This window comes from Eschscholzia californica, unplaced genomic scaffold, assembly GCF_041429995.1.
Source record: "Eschscholzia californica isolate CP2 unplaced genomic scaffold, dmEscCali1.0.p SCAF_3, whole genome shotgun sequence".
NCBI classification, from domain to species: Eukaryota; Viridiplantae; Streptophyta; class Magnoliopsida; order Ranunculales; family Papaveraceae; genus Eschscholzia; species Eschscholzia californica.
In genome coordinates, this window is record NW_028238420.1 from 66,306,472 (window position 1) to 66,327,833 (window position 21,362).

Consider the following 21,362-nt stretch of genomic DNA (forward strand, 5'->3'; position numbering starts at 1 on the left):
AACAACCTCTCTCCAGTCTCCACCCAACTTACACGCCTAACCAACTTGGTAAAAAAAGACATACCCCTCCCTCCCTATTAGACAGGCATACCATGCATGACTGAATAAATAATAGAGATATACCATCACAATTTGCAGTATTTACCATCACAATCCTAGTACCAAGAGGTGGTGCTTTTCTTCACACTTGTACACACACACACACACACACACACATATATATATATATATATGGAGGAAGATAAGCTTGGATTTGCAGAACTTGCTTAGTAGTACATAACAATTGCAATTTTCAAATACCAGTGATTATTACACACAACTTAACTGAGTATTCTATGACAGACTCAAATCATCAAATTTGAAAAACATTAAATCATCATGAGCAGATTGCCTTCTCCAGGACCTCCTGCAGTTCCCCGCTCTTGTACGCTTCTGTTGCAGAATCAATGTTACAATTACGAAACCAACAATCAAAACCACTTGCGCACCCAAAGATAAACAACTGATAATTTATCAACAGTCAGAGCACTTTAAATATGAAGGAGGCTAACTTGTCCATATGATCATTTCGCCCCGTCACATATATGATGACGTACTAGATCTCATTATGTCTATTCCCTTCCAGAGTTATTTGGCTGGTTGCAGTTCCATAGAAGCGTACAACTGCGATTTGGTGCATCTATAACAGCCTTATGCTATCTCTGGGATTACCATTTACAACTGGAAGACGCATAGTATTCAAGCCCATGAAGGGGCAAAATAAATAAGATTTACGTCAGGTGTGTGCTTGGAAACCGACAGCTATCCAAATTTCAAAAGGCTACCAATTGCAAAAGATGTAATTACATAAGGAAATTAGGCAGTCCACGCAGTTCGACGTTGGGTATAAGTTGGGATAAGAAAGAGACTTCAATAACACAGAGTGGGAGATAGACAGATTTACGTAACATCACTGCAAAGGATGGACGCCAAATGACCCTAGAAACGAAAAGGTTATATCTTGTAACTGTCTCACTTCCTGCAGTGGTTAGGGTTCCTGAGTTATTAACTAATGGGGGAGGAGTCAACAGAAATCAATCTTCTCTCTTGTAATGTGTTCAATGATGGGGAGATGATGGCCTTGTTATTGTCCGTCCGGTGAATCAGAACAAAGAAAGAAAATACTGTAGAAGATTGTATGTGGTCGGACTTTGCCTATTTTTTTTTTCATATCCAACGGGCTTCTTGAAAAAATGTGTTTTTGAGAGGGAGGGGGGACAGATAAGACAAGTTCAGTATGTGTAACGCCCCAAGCCTTAGCAGTTTTTTATAATGTACCCGCTTTTGCCACTTCAGAACCAAGCCCATAGGTACGGTGTTTTGTTCTGGGCGAAGGCTCCACAGCCTAGCCATAAGGATTCGGTGCTTAGAGCAAGTCCAACCCCAGCCGGGCTGAGGCCAATAATTCAAATTATTGGCCTCAGCCCCCCGCTCCAAGCCCAGCCCCTTGGAGCGGAGGCTGGGGCCGGACATTCAGTCGCCCCTTACTTTAGGGGCGACTGAATGAAGCCCCAAGTGACCGTTGGGGCTTCCAACGGTCACTTGGGGCATCTCCCCTAGCCGTTGGATTTGCTCCAACGGCTAGATCTAGCCGTTGGAGCAAATCCAACGGCCAGAAATTGATCCAACCCCTATAAATAGGGGTTGGATCAATTTCATTTCTCACCCTCTCCATTTCTATCTCTCTTTCTTTCTCTCCATCTCTTGCAACTTCCTCTCCATTTCTATCTCTCTTTCTTTCAATTTTTTTTTTATCTTTTCATTTGTTCACCCATGGATCCATTAGACATCAACGAATTCGATAACCAAAGTTATATGGAAATGTTGTCCCCTAATTCTACTTACCCGTCGGCTCAATTAGGAGTTGATGATTATGAAGTATGTGAGGATTCTTGTGTGCAAGGAGGGACGTCTTCGACAAAGGCTAAACGGGAACCGTATAAGGCGGATGAAGATATTTTACTTACTAATTGTTATTTGAAAATAACATTTGATGCGGTTGTCGGAAATAGCCAAAAATATAAAGTATTTTGGCAAAAAATATCGGATGAATATAATGCGAGTGCAAAGTTTCAACGCACACTTAGAAGTTGTAAATCTCGTTTCAGTGAGATAAGCTCGGAATGTCAAAGTTTTATATCGACTTTGAGGATAATAAATAAAGTTCCAAAAAGCGGAGAAAACGATTATGACCGGGTAATTGTTTCTAACTTTTTAATTTCTTTTTTCTATCTTTTCACTTCATTCATAATATATACTTATATATATATTTTGTTTATTTTAGTTACAAAGAGCTATCGAAATGTATAAAAAAAATCATCAAGGTAAAGGGTTTAGGTTCCTACATGTTTACAAAATTTTGATGACACACAACAAGTGGATGGCAGACATGCCAGGAGAGTCAACATCCGGTAAAAGAGATTCTAATACCAATCCATCGGAAGAAAGACCAATTGGCCGTAAACAAGCCAAAGCAAATGCAAGAGTTGGCGAACCATCCACACATTCTACCGCTTCAAAAACTCCCAGTGAGGGATATTGGGAAAAAAGAGAAGAAGATTCCCAACAAAGAACATTAACTTTGAGTGAAGCAGTACGGGTTCAACAAGAGACCCTAAAGGTGCAACAAGATTTTCTACGGGTGCAAACGGAGGTGGCGAACCGACAATATGCGGTGGAATTAATGAAGATTGATATTAGGTCTCTCGACGAACATGCTCAACAAATGCTTTTAGCGGCGCGAGAGGCTTTGTTCAACGGTGCACCAAGAGACCCAAGAAACCCCTTCTAGTTATTTTTAATTAATTTTTCTAGTGTTGTTTAGTCGTATTTAAGTAGTTTTAAATTTTTAATCAATTATTAGTTGTAATCGATGTTTGTTTAATTGAATTTTATTAGTAAATTGGGAAATTCCAAATTCAAATTTTCGGCCTCAAGAGAGGCTGGGGTTGGAGCTGAATTTTAGAGGCTGAGCTGAGGCCAATAATTTTAGGTGAAAAAGTGGTTTTTTCGGCCTAAGACAGGCTGGGGTTGGACTTGCTCTTACTAAGCTTGGCACGTGCAGATGTTCCTAACTAAGGTGGATAGATGGGAAACAACAACAACAACAACAGAGAGCTCGGATACTCAAACGGTGTATAAATACTACTAGTACTAGTTTCTAGGAAGGAAGGGCTCAACATGTAGTATGGTATTATACAATCAAGTTTGGTGGTTGAATGGGGCGGGGGATATAATATTATTTATACATATACAAGTATACAACTAGTAGTAAATGATGGAAGAGTAGGTAGTAATACTGACCGATGGTAATGTCACAACCACCGAAGAATTCACCATCGATGTAGAGCTGAGGGAAGGTAGGCCAATTGGAATAGAGTTTGAGGGATTGGCGGAGTAAATCGTTCTCCAAGATGTCTAGTGTCTCAAAAGGAACATTGAGGGATTTGAGTATCTGAACGACAGTGTTTGAAAAACCACACTGGGGGAAATCCTTGTTTCCCTTCATAAAAACTACTACTTTGTTTGATGTCACCACTTTATCCAATGTTGTCTTCAGCTCCGGAGTTAATGCTGCATCAATTATTTCACTATTTAGGGTTCAACTGTATTTTAGGGTATTTTTATCAATCATGATTACTAGTAGTAGTAGTAGTACGTACCAGAGAAACAGCGAAAGGAGGAACTCCGCTTGGAGGACCAATAACCCCCAAATCCTCCTCCTCCTCCTCCGATAGCAGTTGAAGAAGAAGAGATTTTGCAACTCTGAATGGGTACCACCGATGATCGGCTGGTGGAGATTGTGCAATTATTACTGAAGATGATTGGAGGAGAATAAGAGAGATTGAAATAGTAGGAGGACTTAGGTTGAGAAGCCGCCAAACTATAATAACACCTACTACTAGTAGTACTTCCGCTCTTTATCATCGTCATCTCCATCGTCTCTCTCTCTCTCCTACACGTACTGGTCGGAATAATTGAATAAGGCCTACCTGAGGTTGTACCTGAACCACCACCACCGCCAAGGGAAGGGATATAGAGAGAGAGAGAGAGAGAAAGGAATGATCTCTCTAAAAAGTTCTTCAAGTCTCAACCACCCAAAAAGAAAGGAATGATCTCTCTAAGAGGGTGTTTGATTTTTTAGCACTTATAAGTGCTAGCACTTACTAAGTGATTATCACTTAGTAAGTGATATCACTTGTGAGTGCTATGGCGTTTGTTTTCCATCATTTCTAAGTGTTTGATTTTTGTTTTTATGTTAATTTTAAATGTCATAAAAATGAGAAATTGTCTATTTTGACCTTAAAGTAGTTACATTTTAGCATTTCATGCTAATTCGTTATGCTCGCGAGTTTGGATACAAGATAATTACGATTTATAAATACTTTGTGTTGAAAATATTGACCTCAAATAATTAAGAATTATGAACGAGAAAAAACTTACTACGTTGTGTCATGGAGTTTGGGTGGTTCCGTGATTAATGAAGGAAGAGATGCGAAAAAAATTAGAAGAAAAACTTAGGTGAAGGATGAGTGAAGAAGGAAAAGAGTCATCGCTAAAGTCATAAAGATTTTTTTACTTATCAATTGTTTAAGATTTTCTTTTTAGTTATAATTATATTGGTAATTATTATATTCGAAGAAGGATAAAAATGTCCTTTTTAGCACTTAGAAAGTAAGTGCAAAAAAATAAGCTCCAAGTTGGAGCTTACTTTTTTGCACTTACTTTGACCCCACTTACAAGTGATATTCACTTATTAAGTGAAAAATCAAACGCCCTAAAATTGCCGGCCCGCACTTATTAAGTGATTTTCACTTAATAAGTGCGAAAATCAAACACCCTCTAACATATGCCTTGAATTGCAACAACAACAAAAACAAACATATTGCCTTCTTTGACATACACATGAAAAATATGATGTAATTGAATGCGACTAACCCATTAGGCCATCTCCATTCTCATATTCAAAGGCACCAGAATTCCTTGCGAGGGTAAGTTTCTACCAACTAGAAAACAATAACGATCTTGGCACTCTCTCAAAAAGAGGCTCGGTGAAAATAGACATGTGTGAGAAAAGAGTAACAATATTGGCACTCTCTCAAAAAGAGGCAACATGTGTGAGAAAAAAGTACCGATCTTGGCACAGACATGTGTGTGAAGATACAGACTACTAAACACTAGTTTGAAGAGAGTAACTTACTCAGTAAAAAATCAAATTTTTTTTTCACATGAACCCCATCAATTTCAATGCAAAAGCAAGAGAGAGGAGAGAAATGTATCGAATTTTTAGAGTTTTGGCCTTCAATAATGATGTAGAGATAGTATATGAGACATTCAAAAGGAATAATGATGTAGAAATAGTATATGAGACATTCAAAAGGATATTAAACAAATTTTACCATATTGAGCGTCTCGGAATATTACCCATTTAACTTTAAAATCTAAGAGCATCTCCAATGCAAAACTCAAAAAAATCTCTATTCGTCCTATTTGTCAAGTTCCAATTGAGATTCTCACTCCTAGGTGTCGAAAATAGAGATCCTCAATTCTTGTATGTCTCCAATGCAACACTCTAAACTCTTTTATTTTACTTACGTATCATGGTTATTTTTGTAAAAAAATAATTAATTATTTTGGAAATATACGAAGACTTGATTTCTATTGGTTGAAATTTAAATATTGATGAGTTGGACAATTAGAGATATCTCAAAAGGACACTCTGAAAATAGAGTGTCCTCTTGAGATATCTCTATTCCAATCTTGACACATCATCTTTGAGATCTTAGTTGAGTTTTGCATTGGAGATGATTTTTTAAGAAAAACTTAGAAAATCCTATGCTGCACTCCAAGTTTCTAAGATTGAGTTTTGCATTAGAGATGCTCTAAACCACTCATGTTAGAGCATCTCCAATGCAACACTCAATCTTAGAAACTCTGAGTGCCACTTAGGATTTTTAGAGTTTTTTCTTAAAAATCCTCTCCAATGCAACACTCTATTTGGATCTCTAAGATGACATGTCGAGGGTGGAATAGAGATATCTCAAGAGGACACTCTATTTTCTGAGTGTCCTCTTGAGATATCTCTAATTGTCCAACTCATCAATATTTGATTTTCAACCAATAGAAATCAAGTCTTCTATATTTTCTAAAATAACTAATTATTTAGTTACTAAAATAACTATGTCATCACATAAGTAAATAAGATAAGTTTAGAGTTTTGCATTGGAGACACAAAAAAATTGAGAATCTCTATTACCGCCACCTAAGAGTGAGAATCTCAATTGAAACTTGACACATAGGATGAATAGAGATTTTTTTGAGTTTTGCATTGGAGATGCTCTTAGACTTGACATGAATGACATAGGACTATTTTAGATATTTTAATTGGAGACCAAAAATATTTGGACATTCTCAATTTCTTCACTTGTGAAAGTGTATCATTATTGACACTTGACACCTGCCTGTTCAAAAGATTAAAACTCTTCCCTTCAATACATTTTGAATGATTAAACAACTCAACCAAGAAAGACTCATTCACCTATTTAACACGGTCGACTAGAATTCTTTTAACAAAAAAAAAAGAAACAAGCTTGACGAAAAAGGAGGACCCTTGGAATGGACTAATGCAGCAGGCATAACTGAGGTTTACTAATAGCAGGAGCTGCTGCTGTATGAATGCTAATCACCACCCTCTAAGCCTAGGTGGGGATGGGGTGGGGGTAGGAGTGAAGGAAGCTTCAAACCCCAGCCAACAAATCCATTTCTAGTTTTAAAACTGAAAGCACCCATTTGGGTCATTCCAACAACTCAAGCTTCTTCATTCAAAGTACTACTAAACCAAATCATACCCCAAAAGGGGTTTAGTTCTACAGTACTAGTTTAAAACTAGACCAGACCCTCAAAAAAAAACACTAATGAGAAAGAGTATTCTTGTATGAGAAACAACTTTATTATTGTCTAATAGAAACAGCACTTTCATGCAAGAGGTCAATGTTGCTTCATCGCCTCTCTCTCAGCTCAGGATCCCTGAAAATATAGATTTAACTTCAGATATCATCCATCACAATCACCAAAGAACCCTAAACTTTTTCAGACAAACAAAACATATAAAAAGAGTTGGTGGTGCGACTCAGAACCTTTTTATGTGGTCAAGAATTATAAGCCTTGGTCCTGGAGGAATTTTTACATCTCTGAGAGCACTGAAACAGAACAAGCAAAGCAAAGGTTCAACTCTCACCGACGTTCTCTTTCTTCAATTCTGCAATATTACTACAAGTAAATCAAACAGAGATTAAAAAAAAAAAAACTTGCCTATCAGTGAGCAGAGGTAGAGTACTGTCTGTTAACAATCCTTTCTTGAAGTTCTTCTCGTAATTCTGGAGGCCCAGGTTTGCCAACATCCCTCTTGTTCTGGTATAGAATGTATCTTCGACTGGCGGCTGAGAAAACTTTTGTCCTAGCTGCGCACAAGCAACACAAGATTGGCTTAGTGAGATGCTTGTGATAACCTTAAGGGAGACAAAAAGGAACAAGCATACGACTTGCATATCCAAATCGCTCATACGACCTCCTAAGTGTGTCCTTAGGGGAAGTTCTTTTCCAACCATCTACACATGCAGCTTTGTATGATTCTACTGACCTGGAAAAGGCCACCTTGGACAAGTGCAAAGAAAAGCCCAGACGTGACAACATTGGCTGCCTGATTAGGACCTCCCATGCCACTGACCAGTGAAAACATAGCTCCAGATCCAAAAGCTGCCACCATGCTACAAAATCGACCATTTCTTTCACTTAAAAGTGCACAACAATGAGGCACATAAGAACCACAAAATTACAGTCAAACTTATAAAGCCTCGGAACTCTTACAAATGCTACAATCTACCATTTAGTAACCAAAAAGCAAACTTAAAGTTAAAACTGTGCAACTAAGTTGTTAGAACCAGACTCGGCTTAAGATCGACTAAGTCAAGGCCGAGTCAAGTTACTTGTTTGAGTCAGGACAAGTCAGGGTTATATGCAAAAAATCATAGTGCTGCTCTCTTTTTCCGTCTCAAAATTGTATTTGAAGTTTCTATAACTTGGAAAGTTTTAAGTTTATACTTGCTAAAAGAAAGAATTGATATTTCTTTATACCTTTTGGTATCTCTGAAAGCTAGTACTAGCAGTTTCTAAAAGTTTTAATGAGTCCTGAGTTACTCGGCCAAGTTTAACGGCGGCTTAGCTGAGGAAGCTATGACAGCAACAAAATTAAACGTTCATTTTGTGATACCAAGTCTGCAAACTCCCTAAAGCAACAGAGTAGAGTAACCACCCTTTTCACATTAGTAAAAACTGTCTGTATAAACAATTAAGGATTAATGTATTGACAATCATAAAGAAAGAGTGTTTTTCTATAGACATGAAAATGTAAGCAGATAGATGAATTTTGATTAACTACTCCATGGACGAAATTGGGTAAAATGATGTTAAAAGAGTATCTATCTCAACTCAAGGCTCAAGCTGATGGACGGAATGACAGTAAGTGGGAGAAATAGAAGAATACCTAGTCTGGACATCCTCCTTGCCTCTAATTCTCTTCATAACACAAGAAATACCAGCATTCACGCCGGTCATCACTGCAAAATTCCGAGCTTGAACCAACGGACCACCGCTCAGTGCCTTTTTTTAAAAAAAAAAATCAAATCAAATCAAACCAAATCAAACAAGAAGAGGTCGTCATGTTGCTATTTGCTACCAACCCAGAATCCCAGATATATATATATATATATAAAGAGAGAGAGAGAGAGAGAGAGAGAGAGAGAAAAAAAGAAACAGACCTGAGCCTGCTTGAGGGAAGCCATGGCTTGGGGGTTAAGGGAAGCAGCAGGAGGAGGGGGTGGGAATGCAGAGGAGGAGGCGTCGTTGGTGAGAGTACCCATGAACCCACCGATGGCTGCGCCTTGGAGGGAGCTGGTGGCTGTGACGATGGCAGCCTCCACGGGTAAGGATTGCTTCGAGAGCCAGACACGAAAATTGCTCTCCAACTCCTTGAACTTGGTCTGAAGCTGAGTTATGGGGTTTGAATTCGGAACAGCACTAGCTTTCGACATCTCCATGACCAACCGACCTTCACTCCTCTATGCCCTAGCTCACAGGAATAGATGGAGAGATAGATTAGCAGGTAGTAAGTAGGGAAAGGAGAGAGTTTTCCCCCTTGCAGCTGTTAACCCAAATTGAAATGGATTGGATGGATAACTTTATTATACTACTCTATAACACACCAACACCAAAGAGAGAGAGAGAGAGAGAGAGGGAGAGAGAGAGACAGGGGCAAATGGCATATGGGCTTTAATCGACTCTTCGAAACCCCAATTTGGGTCTTGGGATATTGGTGCTTATAAGCCGGTCGGACCCGGGACAGGGTCGTTTAAGGGTGGTCCAGACGTCACCCGCTCGGACCATAGACGGGCCAAGCTGGCTTGAGTTGTCTTCTAATTTAGAGCTAAGCTTAGTTTTTAATTCGACGACACAGTTCAACCTGGACCGCCATGAAGGCCAAACTAACCTTCGTAAGAAACTTTTCCTTTTTCAAAGTCGCCAGCAGGGAGTCCGTGCACGACAACCTTCTACCATCGACCTTGTTTAAGGAAGGAAAAGTTAAGTGAATGAATGAGATAATGAAGTGGATGATAGAAAGAGAAACAAAGTGGCTAAATACAAAAAAATATTATAACTACAAAAATGTTACATGGGAGTCCTAAATAGAACAAGCACTTGCCCAAAATTTGTACTAGTTTTGGAGTAAATTGAAATATGCGAGGTCACCCAAAGTTTGTCAGACTTCAAATGAATGAACAGTTTGATGACAAGAGAAAAAGAAACAAAGAAAGTAGGAAATGAAGAGAAAAATCTAACTTAATTTAGAAGTAGAAGATAAAGAAGGAAACTGTATTATTTTAAAGTCTTTAATCCAGAAAATGAAGAATGATGATGCATATGAAGATAAATGACTATAAAGTAAAGAGACGGGCTGAGAGCATCTCTATTGCAAAACTCAAAAAAATCTTTATTCATCCTATGTGTCAAGTTCCAATTGAGATTTTCACTCTTAGGTGGTGAAAATAGATATCCTTAATTTTTTTTGTGTCTCCAATGCAAAACTCTAAACTTGTCTTATTTATTTATGTGACATAGTTATTTTTGTAAATATTATTAGCTATTTAGAAAACATAGAAGACTCGATTTCTATTGGTTGAAAATCTGATATTGGTGAGTTAGACAATTAGAGATATCTCAAGAGAACACTCTAGAAATAGAGTTTTCTCTTGAGATGTCTCTATTCCACCCTCGACACGTTATCTTATAGATCCAAATAGAGTGTCACATTGGAGAAAGTTCTTAAGAAAAAACTCTAAAAATTATATGTGGCACTCAGAGTTTATAAGATTGAGTTTTGCGTTGGAGATACTCTAAAAACATAAATAAAGAAGAACAAATAATTAGAGAAAATATAAGTTTGACGAACGAGTCAATGCATAAAAAACGCAAAAAGCGACCGTCCTAGCATTTCTCCTAACTTAGTAGGGCACACCGATAGTTGGTCCTACTTTAGGGGGGGCAGTCGAGAAATAACCCTCAACAGAAAACTTTCCAAACTCGAACCATCATAAAAAAAAAAACCTCCCCTATTGTCAAAACCCGTTTCTACTAAGCAAACAAAACTCTGGACCTATTCTTCTTTAATACTTGTTGAGAATTTTAAGCCTTAAAAGTTGTTTTCTTTCTCCACCTTGATTTTAAGTCCCATATTTGATCCAAATTAACTCTCACAAGCATGCTTCGCTCAAGTTCGATATGCACAACCACAAAACATTTTTTATCACAAAAAATGCCCACCACACTATGGAAGGCACCCGTTATACCCTCGTGTCATTGTAACAACCCGTTTGGGTGCCAAAATAAATAAACCAAACATTGCAATTTCTTTATATATTTTAGTAAAGGTTACAGTACAAATGATACCAAAAAACAAACACACCCCCTATTTTACCATGTTGTGTGGTAACAAATTATTTTTTTCATGCGACAGCAATTCAATAGATGATACCTCTAAAGCCTAAATGCCACTAAACAATTTCCTATGGTTTCCATCCAAATGATAAGAGCACAACAGGAGCCTCACAGTCAACATATTGAAGTTTGAAACCCAACTTTGAAAGTCTGTTATTTTTCTCCCAAAAGAGATGAAAAAGTAATAAAAGCTCAAAAAGATTGTATTAGCAGCCAGTGAGTGCTATAAGTTGGTCCACCACACTTGGATCTGCAAGAGTGCTTGTGTCTCCAAGCTCACTCAACTGCCTCGAAGCTATTTTCCTCAATATCCTTCTCATTATCTTCCCACTTCTTGTTTTCGGGAGTCCTGGTGCCCAATGAATTGCATCAGGAGCTGCAAATGCTCCAATCTGTTACAACAACCACTCGCTTCATTAAACTCCATACTCTCCAATTCATTACTACAATACATTTGTCCAGGAAGCATAATTTTCTTGGATATTGAGTGCCCCGAACCTGTTTTCTAACCGCTAGCGTAAGGCTCTTCTTTAGTTCCTCGCTGTAAGGAACACCCTCCGCTAAAGTAACAAATGCGTAAATACCCTGTCCTTTCACCTACCACCACAGCATGTAAAAGATTAGATCAACAAATAGCTGAATCTATTCTAGTCCTACATGAGGAATATTACTACACCCTGGAATGTTTATGGGGGGCGCCCACATTGAGATTTTCTAAGTGTTGTTCCAACAATGAGGAGAGACAGAGACGCATACCTCATGTTCAACACCTACCACAGCAGCTTCAGCACATTGGGGGTGTGATACCAAAGCAGATTCAACCTCTGCTGTACCGATTCTGTGCCCACTGATTCAAGAAAATACTTCATAAGGGCCAAAAATGTAAATTGTTCTTGTAAGTTAAAAAAAATGCCCGTACGTATACATTAAGCCGTTTTACGTGTCTGCATCGTTCGAACTCCTAAATTGAAGAAAGATGCAAAAACAGTGAAGAGTGCAGATGTACCTGACGTTAATAACATCATCAACTCTTCCAGTGAGCCAATGATAACCATCCTTATCTCTGCAACAACATCAGGCACACACAATTACACAGAGTCGAACAAAATAGGCTACCATAGTTTTAGTTCCACGCTTTGAGTCAGGTTAACAAAGCTGGGAAGTTCTTTCTAAGTAAAAAAAAAAAAGCAGAAGAGGAAAAATTTGCAGTTTATATTGAAAAAGATGGCAGACGTTAATTGACTCTGAAGGGTGGGTCGAACGAAAATGTACCTACTGCAACCGTCACCAGTAAAATAATAGCCCGGGAATGGCTTGAAGTATGTAGTTTCATATCTCTCATGGTCCTCATAAAGAGTACGGAATGCCCCAGGCCAAGATCTTTTGACGCATAAATATCCACTACACTCTCCTTCAATTTCAGTTCCCTTTTCGTCAACTATGACAGGCTGCATTTTTTTAACCAAAAGTGAGCAAAGAATCGAAAATTTATAGCCAGTGTCAGTGCATACTATTTTTACTACATACCACAACACCAAAAAAAGGATAAGTAGCTGAACCAGGTTTCTGTGGCCACGCACCAGGTAGAGGTGTAATCTGGAGAAAGAAAAGGATGAACCAATGATATAATATTTATGTAGTGAAAAAAAGAAGAGGCAGAACCCCTTTCACTACTAAGCTGTAAAACCAGCTGAGTTCTGGGAAAATCACTGAGAAAGTGAAACCACAAACAGAGAAACTGTATTACCATGAAGCCACCCGTCTCAGTTTGCCACCATGTGTCTGAGATTGGGCATCTTGAATCTCCAACAACATTGTAAAACCACCTAAAAGGCAAAGTAGTAAGTTATGGTTTTACTGTCAGAGCATGGGGACACACACAACATACAAGAGATGAAGCTAGAAACCTCCAAGCGCTGGGGTTAATAGGCTCTCCAACACTTCCAAGGACTCGTAATGATTTCCGAGAGTAGCGTGTAACATACTGCAAATACAAAATGCATGAAATTAGTATTTTATAAAAGTGTGAAGTTATATTTTGAGTAAATAACAGAACTCAATGCACTATCTAATCGATTATTTCGAACATCACATGACATCATGTGCAGACAACCACATATCACAATCCATCTTGAGACCTAAACAAAAAAATAAAAGCCAACACGTCATCTATTTCTTGCCTCGTCGCTATCCCGCATGAGTGACCGCACCAGAGTTGGAGCAGTGTAGAATATTGATACTTTGTATTTGTCAACAATGTCCCAACAACGTCCAGCATCTGGATAGTTTGGAGCCTGCGTGTAATATTCAGCATCAAAAGATTTACATAGTAACCACTATTAGATACAAAATAACAGCAAACTCAACTCTCTACTGGTTATAATGGTTGGGGAATATTTTGCACATAAGACCTTACTATTTTTGAAACATCAAATTGATGCTCAACTACATAGAGCCTCAAATCTGTGTTTTCTCTTTCATACTACGAGATTTAAGCTCCTTACCCCTTCAAATACTACAACAGTTGCTCCATTTAGAAGAGGACCATATGTAACATAGCTGTGTCCAGTAATCCAACCACAATCAGCAGTACACCTACATCCACAGGGAGATATCTGTAAGCTCTTAATGCATCTGATCACATTTTCTAACAGACCCCTCACAGAAAAGCAAACTCGGTGCTGGATTGAAACACACAGAGCGAAAACTTATTAACTTACCAATATATATCTGATGGCTTGTAGTCAAATGCATACTTGAAAGTAGTTGCTGTGTATATCATGTAACCCCCAGTTGTATGTAAAACACCCTGCATAACCGTATTAGTTTTCATCATGTAAGGGTGACTAGTAACTCCATAAGACCAACACAGTTAGATCACCTTTGGCTTTCCTGTGCTCCCGCTAGTATAAAGCAGAAAAAGTGGATCTTCAGCATCAACCCACTCCACATCACATGTTGTTGGATATTTTGGAACAATATCCTAGAAGACGATACTTAAACCTGTCAGCTGAAGACCAAACGGCGAAAAGGCAAGACACGATTCTACAGTTTCTACTAGAAGCAATTCTTCTCACTATGTCTCCTCAGTAGATGCTAATTAACGTGGTCTCAGAAACCTTGAACACATACAGCTGCTCAAAGACCAAGTTCGAAGAAGGGCCTTAAATATATGTCAGATCATAGTGACTAGACTAGAGTACTGGACAATAATCCAACAGTGCAGTACTGACAAAAATCATATTGTTGGATTAACCAATTAAGCAGTTTCAAACATTTCCCTTCCAACATGGACCTATACATGTATCCTGGTACGAGATTCAGATACTTGTGCAAGGGGAAAAATTGACAAACAAGGAAATGACCGTACAAATATTTTCTTACCTAGTTATTAGGTGCTTCATTTTACTCACAGTTTTGGACAAACCTTTGTTTTATTATGCACAGAAGTTGTTAACCAAGATTGGGTTTTCATGGTCCTAACATTGTTACTTGTATCATTGTATGTATGCACACACCTATTCTACATGCAAAATCTTATATTGAACTCAGTATAGTGAACATGAGTGTCTGTGTATCTCTTCAAGAAAAGGCATCATATTATTTCATGGTTGGGAGGCAAAAAGTAATAAGTAATGTTGCAGCGGTGCAGCCTACGTGCATAATAGCTAGGTAGGCTAGATAACACCACGGACTTCACAAAGAGTATCCAAGTGTCTGAGTATCCCACAGGGCCACACAGCAAAACTAGAAGAAGTATCTGTGTTACATAGTATTTAATCAATGGATTGAATAGCAAAACCACCTATGGCACTTCTACTCAGCACATTTAACACCTTCCTGTGACTCCAAGAAGATATAAGTTAGGCACCATTCCTAACCTATTTATGGATTTACATGCTAAGATATCAGCTGGAAGCCTGGATTAGAGGCAACTTCACGGTTTGGACACCTACTATCCTGATTGATAAGTGTCATTTCTTATTTTGGAACTATTTGGGTCATTATACATGGGTTTGCCTACATGGACTACATTTCAACTATACTGACCTGCCACCAGACGTCTCTTCCTTCAGTCCATTTTGTAGTCTCCCTCTTCATTGCGAATTCATTTTCATAAGTTAGGCATACATCTGTTCAAGGAAGAAAATACATCTTTGATATAATTACCAAGTATACTTTTGACAAAATAAGTAAACAATGACAGAAAACACAAGCAGGGAAACAGTACACCAAAAATCAATAGTTTAACTTATAGGATGCTACAATAACCATCAGAAACTATGCATCATAGTTGGAAACTAGAACATGCCAACGTGGTGTACGTACAATAATCATCACAAACTATGCATCATCGACGATGGGGGCAGCAAGTGAATTGCGAGATTAGAGCACAATTATAAGCAAGAAACACATCAACGACGAAGTATGATGGTACAAATTTGAACAATGAGCAATTAGTCGTGAAAAACAATAGCTTAACTTATACAATGCTATATCTTTTCTGCATATGCTAACTAGTGTTATTGCTTACAAAATCACTCATCAACCAGATAGGTATGGGTTCCCCCACAAACCTCTTCATATTAGTTTGTCCAGTTTTCCTCTTCGTATTTTTTTGATGTAATGGCTGAAAATCAGCACTCGCATCGGCTATAGATGCAGCTAGTAATGCAAGCACTCGGTCATTTTCAACAAGCTGGACCTATTTTTTCATTCAAAACCATTAAGTACAAGCACGGATAAGCTTCTAATCTTCACATACCTACAGAGACTCCATTTTTGGAAGATTCAACAAGTGCGGCATCTACAATGTCTTTGAGATGTATGACCTTAGAACCTCTTTGAACGGCATTGCAGGTTATAACGGCTTTCGGTTTGCAGTCAACGATTCTTTGGGAAAGAGAGTCTGCAGAAAACCCTGCAAATACAACCTGAAAAAGAAGAGAGCATTAAAATTTTTCGAGTGTTGTGTGTTTTTGTTAAGGGGAAGGAAGCTAAATAGACTGCATGGGGTTGAAGTTAATACCGAATGAACAGCACCGATACGAGCACATGCAAGCATAGCAATGGGCAATTCCATCAGCATAGGTAAATAAATCACAACTGCATCTCCCTTTCGAACACCAATATCTTTTAAATAGTTGGCGAGCTATTTTACAAGATCAAATAAGACAAGCATTGTCAAGCAAGTGTAAATTTTTTGAATCCCCAAGTCAGATGAATTTTACATGTCTCTTGCTCATATGGATCGAAATTCGTTTAAATGACGACGAAATGAATAGATAAGATAGTACCTGACAAACTTTTTGCAGCAACTGAGAGTAAGTCAAACTCCCGTCACGGTTCAAGTCATTACCCTCCCAGTAAATAGCGATTTTGTCGCCATTTCCTGCCTCAATGTTTCTATCAAGGGCATTGTAGCATATGTTGGTGATCCCACCTTTGAACCACTGGTAGCAATCAATGAATTTATTTATTTATTTATTTAAATAAATAAGAATTACTAGTAGTAAAAGAAGAATTTTAGTCACCTACCTCAATGTTAATGTTGCCCTTAGTGACGTCCATATTCTCGGAGTAAACTTGTTTACCCCATTTCTGTTTCCAGTAGAACTCCTTCTCGGCAATGGAGGACCAGAACCCAGCAGGATCCTCAATGGACTTTTTATACATGTCCATATACTAAGAAGCAATTTCACATAGTCAGATCATAACTTGTTTGCCCTAAAAATTTAAAAAAAAAAAAAAATGTTTTAAGGGATTTCTTTCTTAGTCACCTGGGCGGTGGAGGAAACAAGGGCATGACGAGAGAATTCTTCGGTGGGGAATACGAGATCCTTCTCCTCCGGCTCAAGTGATTCATCGAGAATCTTAGCGTTCAAATGTTGGATCTTTCCGGCACCGGAAGGTAATGTTAATATGGAATCCACGTGGCGGAGGTGATCGGAGGGAGATAGGTTGTTATTATTCGGAGGAGGAGGAGGTGAAGCCATAAAACCCAACCTCTGATTCTGTGATTGAGAAAAAAAAGACGAAGAAGAAGAGAATAAGGGTTTGCGTTTGGGTTTGGGTGATGAAGAGAAACAAGGAGGAAGAGTTGAATTCGATGAATTGTAAACGAAGAGGGGGAGGAGGAGGGAGGAAGAAGGTTGAAATAAATAATGAGATTGGGCCATGTGACCGACTGACTGACTGACGACTCTCTCTCTCTCTCTCTCTCTCTCTGAAATGGTTGAAATCCCCACGCATTTTTCTTTTCTTTATTTGTGGAGAGTCTGTGTGTGGGAGAAGATTACAACGTTGACTCTTTCCAATGGTAATTATTTAAATTAATTAAATTTTTAGATTTTTACTTTATTCAATTTGAGACAATTTGAGACGGTTGTGGAGTGAATGTCCAACTACTTATAAAAAAAAATAGGGTAATTGATGTATATTTTTATATTAATTCATGCAATTTGCAAAAAATGGTGTAATTGATGTATACTCTTATAAAAAGGAACGAGAAACAATATTATTGTCTCTGCTTTGCTATATAATTCAGGAATTGAAATCGGTAATGCTGATATAAAATCATTCAGATCATTTGATACAAAATATTATTAAGACGAAAACACATTCTAATCTCTTCTTCGATCTAATCCACAACGTCTCTAAAATCTTGTTTGTTATTTAATTCAAAATCATTCAGATCATTTTTGGTAAAACAACCTACAAAGATAATTTATTTATTCCAACCTTATTTAAAAAAATTATTGGATCTAACATGAACCTTAATATCTTCCATGCGAGTTTTTATTAGTTAAATGGATCAACTCATCTTCTGTTGATTCTTTTTAACATATACTTGAATATCAAACTTTTTTCCTCTATAAATACAACTATCTTTTCGCTACAAACTCAAAATCAATTTCATCTTCTTCTTTCTCTACAAACATATCAAACTCTCTTCCTATACCCTTTTATCTTTTCTACAATGCAAAACAGTTTTTTTAATGAACATGATGCTTGAAGATGTATGGGCTGCAGAAAGAGATGATGATGATGATCTCAGAATGTTAGAAGAGATGGAAAAGAATGCTAAACGAAAACGTTCTCCACATGTTGGTTTTGTTTCGGGTCACCAAACGATAGATCGTAAGAGATAACTCGGTCATGAAACCATTATGAGAAACTATTTCAATGAAACTCGAACATGTGATGATACAAAGTTTCGCGCACGCTACAGGATGAATCGTAATGCATTTTTAAGTTTTTCTATCAATGTAATGCATTTTTAGCTTTTTAATGAGTTTTTTTTTAATTTTGGTTTTGAAAAAAAAATAAAAAAATTTGGACCGTTGGATCACATCCAACGGCTGGATGTGATCAACTCAGGCGACCCTTAATTAAGGGGCGGCTGGGGTTAGACCAGGGAGGAGGGGCCCTTAATTTGAATTAAGGGCATTAAGCCCCTGGTTGTCGCTCTAACTTAGGGATGAGAATCGGTCCGCACGGGCGGGAAACAGACACCTAGTCAACCGGTCCGGGCGGAACAGACACAAGTCTTAAGTGTCCACTCGGTCATCCGGACAAAACAGACGGACATTTCAGATTTTTCTCTAACAAAGTGTTCGTCCGTGACCGTTTTGATAAACGGGCAAACCGAGTATCGGTCGGTCGGTCGGACACCGGTCATTAATGAACAAATAAATAAAATTTTATTCGAAACCAAAACTGTTTAGTAGCTAAACACAACTATCTAAACTCCCACTTTACAATTCAAAAAAGTAAATGAATACAAAATTAAAAGATAATAATTGAGATTTCTCATAGATTACGATCGGTTCTATTCTTCTTCTGATGGATTACGGTCGGTGTATAGTGGATTCTTGGGTTACTGATGAAATATTGAGATTTTAGAGGAGAGAGATAGCGAAGTAGAAAGACGAAGGCGAGATTAGTGCTTTTTTAGGGTTATATAATTTTACTTTTGAAATTTACCGGTTGTAGCTAACCCTACAAATCTAAAGACTAAAAATCAATCATATAAGCGGTTGGGTATAACAGGTAGGATAAACAGACGAGTATTAACGGGTTCGGTCGGACGGACTTATAAGCGGGCAGACTCGATTGGATCACCGGGTAAGGACCTATGCCCGCGTCCGTCCGCTTAAACTCTTTCGGTCGGACAGGTACGGATCGTTTCAGGCATCGGACGATCACGGACCTTTCAGACTCGAATGGTCGTGGGTGCGTTCGAATTTCCGCCACAAAATCCCACCCTCACTCTAACTCTAGAGGAATCATAATTCATAAATATTGCCACCCAACCAAAGTGAAGCAAGAAAAAAGAAAAAACAAAACTCAACGTTGTTGCGTAAACTTGTATTTACAGTAGGGGTATATCTATATAATAAAATAGGTGGATGGGTGCTGACTGGGACAAACCCTTGGATAAATCCAACCGTCCGATCCACATCAGCGTTGGTTTAAACGGTCGGATTCAGTAAAACTCTACTTCCTCCCCTCCTTTCTCAACCAATACATCTTCTCCGTTCTCAATCAACACATCTTCTCATTTCTCTAAACGGTCGGATTCAGTAAAACTCTACTTCCTCCTTTCTCAACCAATACATCTTCTCCGTTCTTAATCAACACATCTTCTCATTTCTCAATTTATCCCCCTCCTTCCTTTTTTTAGTCTTCCGTGAGAGGTGTTTCAATGACGAAGATTAATGAAACAAAGTTAACAATGGCTCAAATGATCAAAATACCTATTCCTCAATCCTCAGCCCCTTTATCATTACCTATTCCTCTCAAGTAGAGCTGAGGGCTAGGGCGTTTTTTTATGGTCAGACTCAGAATTAGTGCGTGTCTTTTTCACAACATCGATTGAGGTTTGAATATCTTAATTTTGATTTGGTAGGTGACTCCACAAACAATCTTCTTCAAGGTTTTACTGAGTAGTTAGTGAAGGAATTTGATTATGGTTTTGAATTTCGTTCTTATTTTTGTCCAACTTCCTTTATAATGAGAATTTCCTGAGAAGTAACTGGATACACCTAAGGTGTTCGAGAAAATGTCTGTGAGGGAATTTGTTAAAAGTTCATTTGTGTATTGTTTAACATTCCATATGCAGAGGGAGAATAATAGATGAATGATTGAATTTCGTAAGCAGACCCCGGTAACATTCTAATGCTTGGCTGAAATGTGAGTGATTTTGCTTCTTTACATGGTTAAAGGATAATATAAATGTTTGTTAGATTTTCCAGTTCCAATGTTCCACCACTTCCATGTATTTGAATATCATTAATCATGTACACTGGTAGTTGATTTTATTTTTTCAGTCTGCATATCTTACTATACAGGTATATATAACGATAACCAAAAATCTAACCCAAGAAGGGTAAAACATTTGCTAGAATAAATTAACGAAATATACGACATTCTTATAGAAGTTGTATAGCATCATGAGGGGTTTACTTGATGGTCATGCAAAGTTATCTCCGTATCAAGTTTCAACTATTAATCGGAGACGCCACGATGTCATTTATGTGTCTTTTTTATGGAACATCACTATTATCATCATCTCATTCGTAGGCAAAGAGGCGTTCTAAGAAATACATATGAGGTTTTCGATTCATGAGCTGTTGTGAGAAATTGGGTTTAGCCTGAATGACTATTTGATTATACAGGTAATAGTAGTGATGTCTTCTAGAGGTTTTGGTAGTTTTCGGATTTGGTGGTCTTCGCAATCTGTCACTCGTTCTTCGCCATCATCATGTGATGCTTCTGTACCAAATATGCACGCCGAAACCACACCACCAATCCCTGTTTATAGGGCCCTTATTGCCCCCGTTGCATAGACATTGTCCCAAAATCGAAAGCGTGGAACTCAATATAGTGCGACTTCCAGTTGTTCGATAAAATGTTCTAATTGGTGTCTTCCAGGATATCAAGCTGTTTTACCTTTTGTTTGAATTTCTTGATATTGAATACTTGTGAAGCTTATTTTTCAAGAAAAATACTTGTGAAGCTTCTTATGGATTCTGCAGTGGCTTATTATTAACTTGATGGTAACATACCAAATTTCATTAGTGGCTCACAGCATGAATAAACCAGTTTATGTTGCTGCTGAAAGCTATAAGGTTCGTAAATGAAATTTTAATCATCTATTATGATTAAATCATATTTGGGATGTATATCAACTTTCTTTAAAATTTTGAAGGCATACATTAATAAGAAGAAAGAATGTCAATCCACATGTACAGTGTAACGGCCGACTTCAG

The 21,362-nt window shown here is 38.0% G+C and overlaps 3 protein-coding genes across 3 annotated transcripts; all 3 read right to left on the bottom strand.

The window, feature by feature from the left end:
- Positions 1-252: 252 nt before the first annotated feature.
- CXIP1 (CAX interacting protein 1) lies at positions 253-5,137 on the bottom strand. Its single transcript, XM_086666164.1, has 4 exons — positions 4,879-5,137; positions 3,702-4,159; positions 3,343-3,612; positions 253-432 (listed from the first exon to the last, which is right to left on the bottom strand). The coding sequence occupies exons 2-4, from the start codon at positions 3,976-3,978 to the stop codon at positions 377-379; spliced, it is 603 nt and encodes a 200-aa protein (XP_086522290.1). The 5' UTR covers positions 3,979-4,159; positions 4,879-5,137; the 3' UTR covers positions 253-376.
- A 1,699-nt stretch (positions 5,138-6,836) lies between these two features.
- Positions 6,837-9,390, bottom strand: LOC147553580 (Mitochondrial import inner membrane translocase subunit Tim17/Tim22/Tim23 family protein). Its single transcript, XM_086666165.1, has 6 exons — positions 8,856-9,390; positions 8,582-8,697; positions 7,679-7,805; positions 7,351-7,499; positions 7,176-7,238; positions 6,837-7,065 (listed from the first exon to the last, which is right to left on the bottom strand). Exons 1-6 carry the CDS (start codon positions 9,132-9,134, stop codon positions 7,038-7,040), a joined length of 762 nt encoding a protein of 253 aa, XP_086522291.1. The 5' UTR covers positions 9,135-9,390; the 3' UTR covers positions 6,837-7,037.
- A 1,591-nt stretch (positions 9,391-10,981) lies between these two features.
- ACS (acetyl-CoA synthetase) lies at positions 10,982-17,325 on the bottom strand. The gene is made up of 18 exons (XM_086666139.1): positions 16,869-17,325; positions 16,627-16,773; positions 16,386-16,541; positions 16,118-16,240; positions 15,854-16,022; positions 15,139-15,221; positions 13,970-14,071; positions 13,809-13,897; positions 13,593-13,683; positions 13,269-13,382; positions 12,996-13,072; positions 12,836-12,914; positions 12,616-12,684; positions 12,361-12,536; positions 12,095-12,151; positions 11,845-11,935; positions 11,587-11,685; positions 10,982-11,480 (listed from the first exon to the last, which is right to left on the bottom strand). The coding sequence occupies exons 1-18, from the start codon at positions 17,265-17,267 to the stop codon at positions 11,295-11,297; spliced, it is 2,307 nt and encodes a 768-aa protein (XP_086522265.1). The 5' UTR covers positions 17,268-17,325; the 3' UTR covers positions 10,982-11,294.
- Positions 17,326-21,362: the final 4,037 nt, after the last annotated feature.